The sequence below is a fragment of the Galeopterus variegatus genome, unplaced genomic scaffold, assembly GCF_000696425.1.
Source record: "Galeopterus variegatus unplaced genomic scaffold, G_variegatus-3.0.2 Scaffold44, whole genome shotgun sequence".
Classification (NCBI taxonomy): Eukaryota; Metazoa; Chordata; class Mammalia; order Dermoptera; family Cynocephalidae; genus Galeopterus; species Galeopterus variegatus.
The window spans coordinates 1,308,045-1,324,028 of record NW_007726155.1 but is presented as its reverse complement, the minus strand read 5'-3'; the positions used below and the strand labels follow the sequence as shown (position 1 = coordinate 1,324,028).

At 46.8% G+C, this 15,984-nt stretch overlaps 1 protein-coding gene across 1 annotated transcript in view; it reads right to left on the bottom strand.

Annotated features, from left to right (window-relative positions):
• COBL (cordon-bleu WH2 repeat protein) overlaps nucleotides 1-15,984 on the bottom strand; it is a 252,917-nt gene that overhangs the window by 18,747 nt on the left and 218,186 nt on the right. Inside the window, exons 13-16 of the mRNA XM_008571826.1 lie at nucleotides 8,768-8,865; nucleotides 5,467-7,322; nucleotides 4,439-4,558; nucleotides 2,942-3,202 (exon numbers count right to left, since the gene is read on the bottom strand). Coding sequence (XP_008570048.1) covers nucleotides 2,942-3,202; nucleotides 4,439-4,558; nucleotides 5,467-7,322; nucleotides 8,768-8,865 — 2,335 coding nt within the window. The remainder of the gene's footprint in view (nucleotides 1-2,941; nucleotides 3,203-4,438; nucleotides 4,559-5,466; nucleotides 7,323-8,767; nucleotides 8,866-15,984) is intronic.

Below are 15,984 nucleotides of genomic sequence, written 5' to 3'. Positions count from 1 at the left end.
AGGAAAAAAAAAAAAAAAGAAAAAAAAAAAAAGTCCAAAAGCTGAAGGAAAGCTAAAGAAATAATCAGAGGCAAAGTTCAAATGATTTGACATTCCCATGCCATAAAAATACACCAAACTGTCTTTGCTGCAAAGACAACCTAGAACTCCACGGTCCATGCACAGCAGAAAAGTGCCCCCTAACCAGGCTTGCTAGAAAAGTCACAATTTACTGCCTGAATTGTGAACGTTTCCCTCGCCACCACAGGTCTACCGCTCAGCACAGATGAGCAGACAGAGGGCAAACCACCAGGAAACAACGGCAGGACGGCACCTCCAGGAGAATCAATCATGGTTCCAGGTAAGGCCAACTTGGCCCAGATCCCCTGTGGGTCCCTAATAGAGGCTGAGGAGAGGCTGCTTAGGGCGGGTGGACCACCAGTTCCTGGCCTCCTACATCCCATTTTCCTCAGCAGGTTTTATGTGAGTCTCTGATAAAGTTTGCAGGGGAAGGAGGAGGCCTCGGGGTCATCTGGGAATAGTAGAGACAAAGAGAGTGCTGGGGACATGATCTCCAATGTCAGAGCCCTCTTTGTCACTCAGCACCTGGCTCTCAGCCCAAGAGCATCTTGTACATGGTTCAGGGCATCAAAACCTCAAGTGCCATATACATATTTCTTGCTTAGAATTTTCCAAGAGGATAAAGCAGGTCATAATACTTAGACTAATCCAAGAAACAATCAAAACTTGGGCTCCTGATTGCCATTTGAAGCAGCTGACATAAAGTGAGACTGAGTTAGGAACACCAGGCTGGCCTTCCACCCGGCGAGTGCTCACAGCTTTGGTGACCTTCTCTCCATGTCCAGCGGCCCCACCTAGTCCTGGCTTCTCCACCCACAGCCCCTGCATCTCTCTCCATTCTCTTCCTTACACGTGACTTCCTCTGTTCTTTCGGGCTATTCCCAAGCTTTTCTGTTTTCTTCCTGAAGGGAAGGGAAAGCATTTTCAGAGAGAGAGCTCAAGGTTTCATCTGTGGTCTGCCACCTGCCAGCTGTACAGCCGCATGCAAAGCCTTCAGTGCCTCTCCTGGCCCCGGGTGACTTCCACAAGATGGAGCAGGAAGCCTGCGTGCTCCACTTGGGGTTATCAGCATATGTCAAAGGCTCAAATGAGACAGACAATGGTCTCAAACCGTAATGGAGAGTCACACGGTGAACACTAGAAAATTGCAGATTTGTAAGCTCGAGCTCCCCCAAAATCTGATTCAGGGTGAAGATGTGCTATGAATTTCAGGTGGAGAAACACCATCTTTGAAACTCAGCAATGCACCCTGGGGTCAGTCAGGAAGCAAAGCTGATCCCAACTGCACTGCTTCCGACCTCTCGAGAAGGGCTTTGAACGATGCCCTTGAAACCAGTTTCCGTGATGTGCCCGGAGCAGAGGGGAAGCCTCGGCTGCACTTACAGAGCCATCTCTGTAGGAATTTACACAGTCACCCCACTTTCTTCACCATTCCTTCCCTCTACATCAACACCTAAATTCATCAATGTGCAAATCCACAGAAATGAAGCAGCATAAAGAAAACTGAAGAGCCCACAACAATTCTTAGCTGCTCCCTCTGCTGAGGAGATAGTGTGACACTGGCCTCTCTCCATGGCCACTTGGGTAAGGATGTTTCCCCACCTCCCTGAAGGGTTATGCCAGCATCCTTGCCAGGTGACATCTGGGTGACATCCCTCCCAGAGCCACTCACACAGAGTTGAACACCGCCCACTTGCACCAGAACAAGCTCTGGGGCTCACCTGGGAGCCCTGACAAATGGTTCCGGGGGAGCTTGGAAAGCCCCTGAGTCAGTGGGTCACTCCTGCAGAGGGAACCAAGCTGGGGACCCCAGGGCACCCATGAGCCCCATTCATGGAGGAGCTGGTGGGGGCAGGGCCCCTCCCCTCTTCTCTCCTCCCTTAGGCTCCAGTGTGGGAAGCAAGGAGCACCGTCCACCCGTCTAGTGGCACACATAGCCCTATGAGGCCACCCACCACCTCACGGGCTACCTGCTTTCCACAGAGCACATAGCTGTCACCCGGTGACAAGCACTTTCTCTGCCCAAGCTGATCTATCTCTGAGTCTAGTAGTCCCTGTGTGGCCAAGGCTGTGTGACTGGGTTCCTCTGAATCTTGTTCACTTTATATATGAAATGAGGATAATATTTAGAACTGACCTCCCAGGATTTGGTGATAATCTCTAAGAAAATAATATCTATCCCCAGCCTCCCCTATGATTAGTATAACTCCCCAAGCCCACTGGGAAAAGGCAAGACTAAAGGGTCAGTCCATTCATAGAATCATTTTAAAGTTGAAACAGATCTCAGAAGCCATCTGGCCCAAGCATCCCTTTAATTTGGGAATCCTGTTGCATGGGCCACCAATCCACTGCCTTCAGGGACCAGGGGGGTGACAAATGTGCAGAACAGCTAAGACTGTACAGGAGGAAGAACTGAAGAGAACTAGAGAGTGTGCTCTGCCCAAAGGACTGTGCATGTAGTCACTGTCAAACATTATGCTGGGGTGCATAGATCATACATAAAGCTGGCAGCCTCCGCGCAGGGTGAGGGCCGTGAGCTTGTGGCATGTGCTCTGTGGGCCCACCAGGGCCTACCCTCAGCCTGTCCCTGGGCCAGCAACAATTGTGAGGGTAGGAATGCTCTTGGGGGTTAGAGGTGGGGTTTAGGCTCCACCTCTGTCACTGAGGAGCTGAGGACCTGGCAGGCACCTGATATGCAGGGGGCTGGCTTTCTCACCTGTGGACAGGAACCTGCGTCTGCTGCCCCTGTCAGTGCCTATGAGGGACACAGTGATGGCAGCTCTTTCTGCCCAGGGGCAGGCACATCCCTGGTCTGAGCTGCGCTGCCTGGTGCATCACATTTCTCTTGCCCCTCCACACACTCACACACAGTCACTGTCACCTTTCTCAGCCGTGCGGCCCCTGTACCGGAGCGGATGGCGTCCATCAGGGCTTGCCTGGCATCCACCGGGCTGCCCAGGGTGCCTGTGCTGAACCTGGAAGCTGTCTTCGATGTGGAGAGAGTCTGGGAAGCCAGCGGGGGAGGGGGTGGCAGGGCTGGCGGGGGCGGGAGGCCAAGGTCTTGCCGAGGATCTTCCAAGCCCTGTGGAGACAGCGCAGCATCCCGGAAGCTCTGGAGCTCCTCAGAGACGGAGGAGGACACCTGGTGATGAGAAAGTTAAGTGACTGCCGTAGAGTGACTGCCTGTGTCCCCCAAATTCATGTTAAGTTCCTGTCTCCCAAAATGATGGCATCCGGAGGTGGGGTCTTAACGGAGGTGATTAGGCCATAAGGGTGGGGCCCTCATGATGGGAGTAAGGTCCTGATCAAAGGGACCCCAGAGAGCTCCCTGCCCCTCCCACCACGTGAAGACACAGTGAGAAAGCGGCACCTGTGAACCTGGAAGCGGTCTCATCAGACACTGAATCTGCCATGCCTTGATCTTGGACTTCCAGCCTCTAGACCATGAGCAATAAATGTTGTTTAGGCCACCCAGTCTATGATACTGTGTTATAGCAGCCTGAGCGGACTCAGACAGTGACAGTGTCTACAAAGGTCCTTTCCAGGAGGGCAGCACACAGCTGGTATCTTACCCCTAGACCTGGAACAGCTCGTCTGCAGTAGGCCCAGGAAGTCTGCCTGCTCTACGGCTGAGATATCAGCCCCTGTGCCCTGCCAGCTGCCAAGTGGCTGACCTCAGGGACCAGGATCTGGCAGTTGTGCCTTACTGGATATTCTGATCTTGTCACTTTTCTTGGCATATGAAGACAGAAATAGAGGCTGACCACACCCCAGTGTGACCAACTTTTGGGGATAGGACACACACTCGAAACTCAATGAGTACTGATCTTGTCACTTTTCTTGGCATATGAAGACAGAAATAGAGGGTGACCACACCCCAGTGTGACCAACTTTTGGGGATAGGACACACACTCGAAACTCAATGAGTAATGTACAGGTCAAGCTGTTCCTCAAACTCTGAGTGTGGAAGTCACGATGACACCATTCTGCCCTATACTCAAGTCCATATTGGCTGCTGAGGTTGTGCAAAAGCTACATTCCTGCAGTGACTTTCTTCCAGGAGGTGTGCAGTTGCTTCAGTCCTGGTTGCCTGGCTCTCTGAGATCTGAAGCCATGCTGGGTGTCCCAGAGAATATGGAAAATTGCTCAGTTCTAGGTGCTGGAAGGAATCATGCCTCCAGAAAAGGGTGGGAGAGTTTCTGGGAGCTCTGCTGCTTCCAGTGCAGTGGGGCACCCACTCCATAACGCCAATACCCCGTGTGGGTTGGGTCAGCCATCCCCTGAGAACAACAGAAGCTTTTGCAGTGTCCACCCAGCTCGCTGGGGAAAGGGAGTGGGTGTTTGAACCCACAGGCTATGAAAGGCCCTCTCCTCTTACCTTCTTCAGGCTGCAGGCCCCGCTGTGCCCTCGGATGGCCGCGAGTAGGGCAGATCGCTCACTCCCTGACTCCGTGTAGGACGGTTTCTTTGGTCCTGCCTCCAAGACGTGTTCTGAAGTCTAGAACATGAACAGTGTCAACACATTTCACTCAAAAGAGGGAGAAATGCTAACTGGAAGGCAGCTCAGAAGAAAACCGACCCCTACTACTGAGGCCTGGGGGATGGATCTGCAGCCACTCTCTGTGGGAAAGTGTGTATAAGATGAAAGGTCACATATTCAGGGTAGCATCGAACAATCACCCCGATGTTGCATCACTCCTGTTATTCACCCAGCTCTCCACAGTGATATGTGCACTTAAGTCTCCCAGACCTGGATGGGAATCTTGGGTCCCCCCTCGTCAGTGTGTGACCTTGGGCCAGGCCACTTAGCCTCACTGTGCCTCAGTTTCCTCATCTGCAAAATGGAGGAAGTAACTCCTATTAATCAGTGCTGGTTTCCAAAGAAATGAGGTAATATTTGTAATGTGTTAAATGCCTGGATAAAAAGGGAGCCTGTCAGACGACTGTTCCCGTTGTTACTGAAGAACGACAGTCTATTGCTCTGCAAATACACAAGTTAAAGAAAGAAGTGGCCTTGCCTGTTTTTTATTTACCCATTCCATTGTTCAAGGACCAGGTATGGGCAGACCCATGCCCCCAGCCTCTTCACTCCTCTGGCCCAGGGTAGACTTTTATTGGCTGACGTCTTTCCCACAGGGCAGTCAGGGGCCTGAAGTCAGTGTGCACAAGCCTAACACCCAGCCATTTCAGCCTCTTTAGTGGTTCTATTCAAATATCCTGGGGGAAGTGAGACAGAATTTCTAGTTAAAATGAAACCTGTGCATTAGACCTCGCTGTTATCCTTGTCCTGTCTCTCTCACCTTCAGTCCTATTCTAGGAATCTAACAATAGGACACCCAAGTGGACAGGTGGGGAAGGTCTCTCTAGGTCTTGCTGTGCCTATCCCCTAAAGGCAGCCATATTCACCTTGCGAAGGCTGTCCTTCCCTCCTGCAGAGTGGATGGCTTCCATCAGGGCAGAGTGCAGAGATGTGTCTTTTGGGGGTGGCCTCTGGACAACAGGTTTGAATTTTTTCTTTGGCCCAAAAATGCTGGGTGGCAAAGTACCATCTGTTTCATGTACATCTGTAGATACCAAATTGGGCTTTTCCTCCCTTTCCAGGATGATGTGGCTACTAGCACTGAATACTTTTGGAGAGTGAAGAGGCTCACGGCTGGCAGGCACCCGCTGAGAGCTGTTTGCCAGCACCCTGCCGGGGGTCCGAGCATCTGCCGCACATGGAAGGGGAGGGTTTGTGCGGTCCAGTGTGCATTTGGGGTTGGATGCTGAGCTGGACCTTTGATTACTTGTGCTTTGCTTTCCACTGAAACCACAGCTCTGCCCCACAGAAACATGATCCCTCTGAGAAGATGTGACTAGTGGAAAACAGGAGCTTTTGTGGACACCAGCTGGACCAGCTTGAGTGGATGACTTTCCAAATGGGCGGCTGACTTCTCCTCCAGGACGGGCTCCCGCTGCTAATTCTTTGTGATTATTGTTGGGAGGGCTGATGCAGGGCCACTTTGTGCCATCCCTGCGTCCTTGTGCCTCTGAGTCCAGGCTGGGGGTTGTGCCGTCTTTCCCAGTGACAGGCTGTCCGGTCAGTGCTGGTGCTCGGCCCTCGTGGCCCTTGGCAGCATTACTGTGCTTCTCCACCACGTTGGCGTGGACTTTGGGGGTCCCTATCCGCTTGGCAATAGCAGAGGCCACATACTGACTGGATGTTCTTCTCTGAGGCTTGAGAAATGTGACTTCCGTGGTGTTGGCTGCTGGCATTGCCATGTGACAAGCAATGGCCATGGGTGGCTGGCGTCTCCCCTCTTCTTGGTGGTTGGGCTGCTGGGGTGGGGTCGGTTTGGGGCCTGCTTGGAGCCTGCTTTCCTGGGGCTGCGGCTGGGCTGGTGTGGTGGTACAGGCAGGCCTCGGGGCTGGGGACTCTGCGGGCCAGCCCCAGGGTTTCTCCATCGAGTTGCACCTCCAGAACTCTTTGGCTTTTCCAGTGGGTTGAGCTTCTGTGTCAACAAGGGACGACGACAGGGATATGGTCCTGTGGCAGTTCACGTGAGGACTCACCAGATTCCCCAGCTCATCGATCTTGATGGCGCCCGTGGAGAGGGACACATCTCGGTCGTAACACCTCATCTCTGATTTTGGAGGAACAATTTTGTATGTTGTGAGGCCATGCTTGAGTCCATAACTTGGCCCTGTGTTCTGGCCTCGCTGGCACCACGACGGTGCTACCCAGGTGGCGCTTTTATTGTTGCCCACCTGGCCATTCATTGGCTGGGGACGCACTGTCTTGGTGGCCCGTGTCCTCTCACTGTCAGCAGGGCTGTGCTCCTTGCCTTTCTCCTTTGCATTCTGGTCATCCATGTGAGGTTTCAAGGCAGAAGTCACCTGGGGCCCCCTTTCAATGGAGTTCCCATTTTTACAGGTGTTGGATAAAGCCAACAGCATTCCTTTTCCAGTGCCAGGGGAAGGAGGGTTCGGGTCAGGCACTTCCTCCCTGGTGGTCACGTGTTGTTGCTGGCTGTGCTCCTGAAATGGCTGTGCTTGGGCTCTCCTGCCAACAGCACCCTTGGTGTCAAACGAACCAGCGTTGTTGTTTCTATTGGAAAACAACCCCTCATCAGCAGGATCGTCTGAAACCTCCCCGATGAACGTGACTGGGATTGCAGCAGCATCACTGTCAGGGGCAACGTTGTCTTGGGTGCAGTGGTTGGACACGCCGTGCAGGGAGGTGGTCAGAGAGCTGGTATCTGTTTCATAACTCTCTTCCATTTCTGCAAAGAACAAGCACAAGTCACCGACAGGCACCATGTGTGTGATTCCCACGCCTAGTGTAATGGCCGTTGTGACTGATTTCCCCGAGGTTACGCTGGTGTAAGCTATTTACATACATTTGTAAATGTTATTTCCGTTTCTAATCGACACATGCCTGGGGCCAGAATCTCCACTCTCATAATTCAACACAAGAACTGTTTGCAGATACAGTATGTTTCAAGATAAGATATTCAGTTACATTTTGTCAACATCCTTTATTTAAAAGGTAGATTTCTAAATCCAAGCCTCTGAAAAAACTGTCTCAACACAGGAACAGTGAATTTTGGGTTTTGACCTCCATATCTGTCACATCCCCCAGAAGCTATTTAAAAGGTAGATTTCTAAATCCAAGCCTCTGAAAAAACTCTCAACACAGGAACAGTGAATTTTGGGTTTTGACCTCCATATCTGTCACATCCCCCAGAAGAATAATAAAATATAGAGGACAACTTGCTCCAGTTTTAGCGGATGCCTGTCTGTAGTACCTCAGAATTTTCATGACTCTTCAAAGCACTAAGCAACGTAGTGGCCAGGGCCCGTGGACACAGGATGACTGACTGATTCAGATTTTACAGCTCTGTCAACCATATATTCTGAGGACAGAAAACTAAAAAGCGAGTCAGACAAGACTACTGATCAGTTTTGTAGCCTGCTTCCTTCTTGTTTTTGTTTTGTTTTAAGGCATGCCCAATATCTGATTTCTATTTTATGAGGGTACTTCAAAAAGTTCGTGGGAAAATAGAATTAAAAGGTAATACAAATCTTTCCATGAACTTTTTGAAGTACCCCTGCATTTTCAATATGTGCCTTGCAGAACATAGCCTAGCTCCTTTGTTTGAAAGATTCTCTAGGTGTTTACTGAAATCATTTGCATCTGCTTTGGCTTTATCCTCTTATTTCCTAAAAACGTGTTAATGGAATAGCAGCGCCATGAGCTGCTCCATTGCTAATGGGTTCACTGTGGTCAAAGGTTGTATGTTTCTCGTTGAGAGATATGCCGTAGACTAGCAAGTAAAGAGTTGGAAGTCTTTATGAAGAAACCTGTTTATCTTTGTGCCACCTAGTGTTTCCCTAACTCACTTGTGTACTCTAGACATCTTTTTTTCTTTAATATGTGTGGAATACTTTTTAATGTGCAAAATTAGTATTACTCAGAGCACACTGTAAGCAGCCATTTGGGTGTTTCCAGGGTACTTCTTGGCAGCTCAGATGAAAAGCAGTCCACCCAGAGCTGTGCTCACCAGAGAGCATGGCACGCAAATGCAGGCTTTCTCCAAACAGAGCTGCAATTCCTTCTGAAGACCTTTTCCTCACACAGTTACACAAAGGTGTGCTCAGAAAAGTAATCTCCAGCATCTACCGTCACACAGTACAATGTAAAAGCAGCAGGTTGAGTGGTTCTTACCTTCCAGGTCTGCATCAAGTTCTGCAAGGGTTTTATGGAACTGTCCAGCAATGAATGGGTCTTCATCATCATTTGTGATTGTGGCAGTTTTTTCAGTTCTAGGGAAGACCAAAGAGAGAGGAAGAACACTCATTTCTTTTACTATGGATTTAAAATACTCCTTTCCAGAACTATCTGAGGACAGGACAGCTCATATTCAAATTCAACCAGTCACATACTCACTAGACCACTGCTGTCCTCAGAACTACTGAGACACAGATTGTGTGTATGTGTGTGCATGTGTGTGTGGTATATGCATGTGGGGTGTGTGTGTGTGTGTGGCCCCAAAGTGTTAGCAACACCCAACTCACACATGTCTCTCATTCACTCTGCAGACCAAAGACTAGATTCTAATTCTTCTGCAAAAAGACAAGTTCCTGTGCAACCAGGATTTGCTTGCACATCTAGGATGCACTACAGCGGTCACTTGATACCTGAAAGGAGAAAGCTCCTAGCAGCATGGGGCCTGCTGGTGTGTCTCTACCAGAGCATGCAGCCTTCATGTGCCAGGCACTGAACAGAGCTCTGATGTACAAGTTACCTTCTTATAATTCTCACAAGGAAGTTATAAGGTAGATACTGCTGTCACTCCCATCACATAGATAGGAAGCTGTACACTGGCTCCAAAGTCTGGACAGAACTGGCCTTGCTAACCAGGGGGCCAAGAGGTACAACATGGCTCCCTGTGGCATGAGGTGGCCAGGAAGATGTCTACCCACCTGTGCGGGAGAACTGGATCTTGCCTTATTTGTGTCACGGGGACAAAGGCATCCATGAGACAGCTGATGCCAAAACAATTTGAAAACAATCTTTGCCAGGGCTCTTGTCTCTATTTTCCTATTGTGCAGAAAACACAGAGACATGTCCATGGCAATTGTATATCTTCAGTGAAAACTGAAGGTTTCTTTCTGCTGATTGTTAAAATTAATGACCAATTTCCATCATTGCTAATCAGGCCCAGATAATGATGCGTGAAATGTGCTTTGCATAATCCTCACTTAATAGCAAAGTTTTTATTCTGATAAATGAGTCTTTCTTACTTGGTGACTATGTCCATTCGGAAGCCAGGAAGTGGCTTCCAGATGAGTCTCAGCTAATGTCCTCTGACAAGCCAGACAAAGGGCGTTGGTAGGAGATGTTGGTGCATGTGGGCCAGTTAATAAGGACCACAAGATATTCTTTTTCTTTAGAAGTGTACTTGTTTTAGTTCGAAGCGGCTTGAGAAAAAACAATTTTTTTAATGAGCAAAATCTAAAAGAGTATTTTCGTCCTCTAGGCATTCTTTTTCTTTAGAAGTGTACTTGTTTTAGTTCGAAGAGGCTTGAGAAAAAACAATTTTTTTAATGAGCAAAATCTAAAAGAGTATTTTCGTCCTCTAGGTAACGATAATTCTTTTTTGCAAAGGAGTTCCCATTTTTCTCGCACGGCATGTACAGTATGCACAACTTTCTGCTACTGCGTGCCTGACACACCCAGTGTGCAGCTGTGAGCCTGACCCCTGTGCCCGAGAGGCCACGGCAAGGCCTGAGCTGTCTCAGCCCTTCCAGGTCTTCCTTCCCCAGGCTCCGGCCTCCGCTGCCCTGTAAAGAATAGCAGTGGCCAAGGCCCAGGGGCTCTGGGCTCCTGAGCTGCTCCCAGCCCCAGTCCAAGCCATCTTGCTGAAGTCTGGGGGCCCTGTGCTCATCTAGTCCCTGGTACCTGTTTTCTTCTCCCCTGCTCAGTCCCTTACCCCCATTTGCCTCACCCAAATCTCACAGGTTTGCCCCGATGCTGTCACCCCGTTCCAAGCTCTGCTGGCATGTCCCATCTCCCCTCTGCCTGGCCTTGCTCCCTGTTCCTAGGAGCCCTGTTTGTCCAGGAGGAGAGAGTGGATACGTGCTAGCAGCCACCATCCTTGGGTACACTGTGGGGTGAGGGAGGGTCTGACTGTGGCAGCCCAGGTCCTTGTTTGGCATCTCTCATGAGGCTGCTGAGCCCCCAACATGGCTGAGGGAGGGGAGAGGTGTGGCCTGTGAACCGCTTCTACAGCTTCAGCTTCTCTGGATGCAGTCCATGGGCTATTGTGTTCTGTGCCCTGGGCATCTGTGTGAAGGGGTATCTAGCAAAAGCCAGTGGTGATGCATCTATCTTGCTTTCCAGCATAAGACTTCAGATTTGATTTTCCTTCCTTGTCCATTCCCATCTATGTCTCCCCAAAGGGTTACGAATGGGTTATAACCATTCCTCTCCCTTTGCAAAACCACCAGGTTTGTGCATCTCATCAGTGTGCATGGAGGGCAGCTCCCTGTGGGCTTAGCAGGAGAGCTCTAGGTATGTGTCCCTGAACAGCTCATAGTCAGCAAGAAGTGTCACCTTCTGTTGGCATAAAGCAAACGTGCACAGATGTTTTTCTCCCCAGCTTCATTCCCCCACCCCCAATGTACACCCAATTTTTAGACATGTTTCTTATTGACAGTTTGTTCTGGCTTAAGACTAAGTAAATAAAAAGCAAACAAACACAGGGCAGACATTTAGATATCAGGCTGCACATGGGGAATTAACATTACCAGAGTTATTTTCTCACGCAGAGGTGATGACGCAGCAGAGAACTTGATAATGTTTAAGCCACAGCTGCATACAACATAGGGGACAAAGAACAGAGCAGGGGAGCTTCAAACCAGTTTGTCCTGGAAGTGGAACTGCATCCTGGAGCAACAGGGAGACAAGTGGAGAGGCAGTGGCGGGGGCGCCCAGCTGAGTGTGTGCAGGGTCCGCCCGGCCTCAGCACTAGCTCTCTGGCTCCTGCAAAACAAGAACTAGGAGCGGTCATGTCCAATTGGCGCCAGGAGAAAAAGGGGCTTTTTGGTTTTTTGTTTTCATTTGCTTTGAGAAAGAAAAGGAGAAGGGGATGATTCTGACTGATCTGAAATTTATAAGATGTATTCACAGCACATTAGGTCATTTTTCTGATCTTAGAGTTTAAGTAATTTGTACAATGGCAGGATTAATAATAAAAATAAACTCTGAGAGGGAGGTCATTTTCAGGGAGCAATTCAATTTGCTAATGACAACCAAACCAACCCCAAGTGATTTCAAAATTATTCCTCAATAAACTAAGGGCAAGATGCCTGGGAAAATCTACAGTTGATAACAGTCGTGTATGCTTAATGTCCTCATTCCATTTGAAACTGTTCCTGTATTTACAAAGGCTTGGAGGTCTGCAACGATGGTGTTCAATATAATATGAGCCATATATACAATTTAAAATCTTCCTGTAGCCACATTAAAAAAGTGAAAAGAAATAGCTGAAATTAATATTAACTAAACAATCTCATTTAACTGTTCCCACATATAATTAATATAAAAAATTCTTTTTGTACCAGATTTGGTACATATTTTACATTTAACAACTGGGACCAGCCACTTGACAAAATGGCAAGTGGCTACAGGACTGGACCATGTGGATCTCCCAGGTTTAAAATGTGTTTTAAATGCTCCTTTATAAATGTAGTTATGGGCCAGCCCCAGTGGCGCACTCGGGAGAGTGCAGCGCTGGGAGCGCAGCGATGCTCCTGCCGCAGGTTCGGATCCTATATAGGAATGGCTGGTGCACTCACTGGCTGAGCGCGGTGTGGGCGACACCACACCAAGGGTTGCGATCCCCTTACCGGTCACGAAAAAGACAAAAAATAAAAAATAAAATAAATAAATAAATGTAGTTATAAAGTTTCAAGGTTCTGGAAGGGGTCCAGCATTTTATTGTAACATGGTTGATTGTACATATCTGTGGGATTGAATATCATTACTGTGTGCAATATGTGATGCTCAAGTTAGCATAATTAGGATATTGTACATTATACTATGTAATCATTTTCTGTGGCCCTTTACCAATTCCTCCCTTACCCTGCCACACTTCCCCCTTTCCTGGTATCCACAGTTCTGTTCTCTTCTTTTGAAAGTTCAACCTATTATTGTGTTTGTTGTATCTTTCTTTCTTTGTTCAGTTTTTAGCTCCCACTTATGAGTGACGACATGTGGTATTTCTCTTTCTGTGCTTGGCTTATTTTACTTAAGATGATTTTCTCTGAGGTCATCCATGTTGCTGTTAATGGCAGAATTCTGATCTTTTTTTATGTCAGAGTAGTATTCCATTGTGTAGATATACCACATTATCCTCAAACAATCATCTGATGATGGACATTTAGGTTGGTTCCAACTCCTGGCTATTGTAAATGGAGCTGTGATGAACATGGGAGTGCAGGTATCCCTTGGACGTGATGACTTCCATTCCTGTGGATGTACACCCAGCAGTAAGACAGCTGGATCATAATGGCAGTTCTATCTGTACTTGCTTGAGGAACTGCCATACCATTTTCTATAATGGGTGCATCAATTTACAGTGCAAACTAACAGTGCAGGAGGGTTCCCATTTCTCTATATCCTCACCAGCACTTGTTATATATTTATTCATTTATTTTATAATAGCCAGTCTACATGGGATGAGACAATATCTCAGTATAGTTTTGATCTGCATTTCTCTGCTGCCAACAGTGAGCATTTTTTTTTCATGTATCTGTTGGCCATTTCTATGTCTTCCTTTGAGACAGGTCTGTTCAGCTCCTTTAACGTTTTTTAATAGGTTTTTTTTTTCCTCTTAAGTTGTTTGAATTTCTTATATATTCTGGATATTAATCCTTTGTTGGGTACATAATTTGGGAGTATTTTATCTCACTCTTTAGGTTGTGTTTTTGCTCTGTTAATTGTTTCTTTTGCTGTGCAGAAGCTTTTTAGTTTTCTTTAATCTCATCAGTTTATTTTTTCTTTTGTTGCCTGTGCTTTTGGGGTCTTATCCCTAAAGTCTTTACCAGTCCTACTTCTTGAAGTGTTTCCTCTATGTTTCTTCTAGGAGTATTATAGTTTCAGGTCTTATTTGTAAGTCTTTAACCCATTTTAAGTTGATTTTGGTGTAAGGCAAGAGGTACAAGTCTAGTTTCATTCTTCTATGTATGGATGTCCAGTTTTCCCAGCACCATTTATTAAACAGGAACTCTTTCTCCCAATGTATGTTCTTGGTGACTTTATTAAAGATCAGTTAGCTGTATGTGGGTTTATTTCTGGGTTTTCTATTCTGTTCCATTGGTCTGAGTGTTTGTTTTTATGTCAGTGTCATGCTGTTTTGGTCACTATAGCTTTGTAGTATAATTTGAAGTCAGGATTGCTTTGGCTATTTGGGGTCTTCTTTTGTTTCCTCAACAAGAATGTCAGAATTGTTTTTTCTACCTCTGTGAAGAATGTCATTGGTATTATGGGGATTGCATTGAATCTGTATATTGCTTTGGGCAGTAAGGACATTTTCACCATGATAATTCTTCCAATCCAAGAGCATAGAATTTCTTTCCATCCTTTTGTGTCCCCCCCTTTTTTTTTCCTTTTTGTCTTTTTTCGTGACCGGCAATGGATCGCAACCCTCAGTGTCGCGCCCGTACGGGACCGGGACCAGCAACGGGATCGCAACCCTCGGTGTAGCGCCTGCACCTTGCTCAGCCAGTGAGCGGCCGGTCTGTACGTGGGATCCAAACCCTCGGCGGGTGTGCCACTGCACTCCCAAGAGGCGCACTGTAGCAGTGTGCCACCGGGCTGGCCCTCCCCTTTAATTTCTTTCAACAGTGATTTGTAGATCTCACTGTAGAGATCTTTCACCTCCTTGGTTAAATTTATTCCTAGGTATTTTATTTTTTGGTGACTATCATAAATGTGCTAGCTTTCTTGATTTCTTTTTATGCTAGTTCATTGTTGGAGTATAAAAACACTATTGATTTTTGCATGTTGATTTTGTATCCTGAAACTTTGCTGAAACTGTTTATCAATACTAAGAGTTTTTGTGTAGAGTCTTTAGGATTTTCTATATATAGGATCTTGTCATCTGCAAACAGAGACTATTTGACTTTGTCTTTTCCAATCTGGAAGCCCTTTGTGGGCATCCTTGTCTTGTTCCTGCTCTTAATGGAAAAGCTTTCACATATTCCCTGTTAAGATGATATTGGTGGTGTGTTTGTCATATATAACTTTTATTATGTTGAGATATTTTAATTCCATACCTAATTTCCTGAGAGACTTTATCATGAAGGGATGTTGAATTTTGTCAAATGCTCTTTCTGCATCTGCTGAGATAATCATGTTTTTTGTCCTTGATTTTGTTGATGTGGTGTATCACATTTATTGACTTGAGTATGTTGAACCATCCTTGCATCCCTGGGATGAATCCCACTTGATCATGGTATATAATTTTTTTGATGCATTGCTATATTCTATTTGCTAATATTTTATTAAGAATTTTTGCATTTGTGTTCATCAAAGACATGGGCCTATGGTTTTATTTTTTGATATATTTGTATGAACATCTATCTATCTATATCTATCTATCTATCTATATTGATAAATTTGTATATTTGTCTGGTTTTGGTATCAGGGTGATGCTGGTCTCATAGACTGAGTTTAGGAGAATAGCTTGTGTTTCCACTTTTTGGAATGGTATGAAGAAAATTGGTATTAATTCCTCCTTAAAGGATTGGTAGAATTCAGCAGTAAAGCCATCCAGTCCTGGGCTTTTCCTTGTTGGGAGACTGCTGATTACTGTTTGCAGTGGATTGAATTATGTCCCCACAAATTTCATTGAAACTTGAATTGTGTCCTCCAAGTTTTATGTATTAGAAATTTGCCCCCACTGTGACTGTTAAGAGTGTTGGAAATCCTATTATGGTAATTGAAAGGTGGAGCCTTGAAGAGATGATTGGATTGTAGGACTATGCCATAGTGAATGGATTAAAAATGGTTGTCACTGGTATGGTTCTGAGGGCTTTAAAAGAAGAGAGGAGAGTCTGTCTCTTTCTCTCTGCTCTCTCTGCTTCTACCATCTTGCAAGGTGAGACTCCTGAGTCACTGTCACCTACACCAGATGGACTTTGGACTTCCCAGCCTCAGAAACCGTAAGTAATAAATTTCATTTTCTTTATAAATCACCCAGTTTCAAGTATTTTATTATAAACAACAGGAATGGACTAATACACTGTTTCAATCTCATTGCTTGTTTTTTTTTTTTTGTCTTTTTTTCCGTGTCCGGCAACGGATCGCAACCCTCAGTGTCACCCCCATACCGGACCGGGGACCGGCAACGGGATCGCAACCCTCGGTGTTGCTCC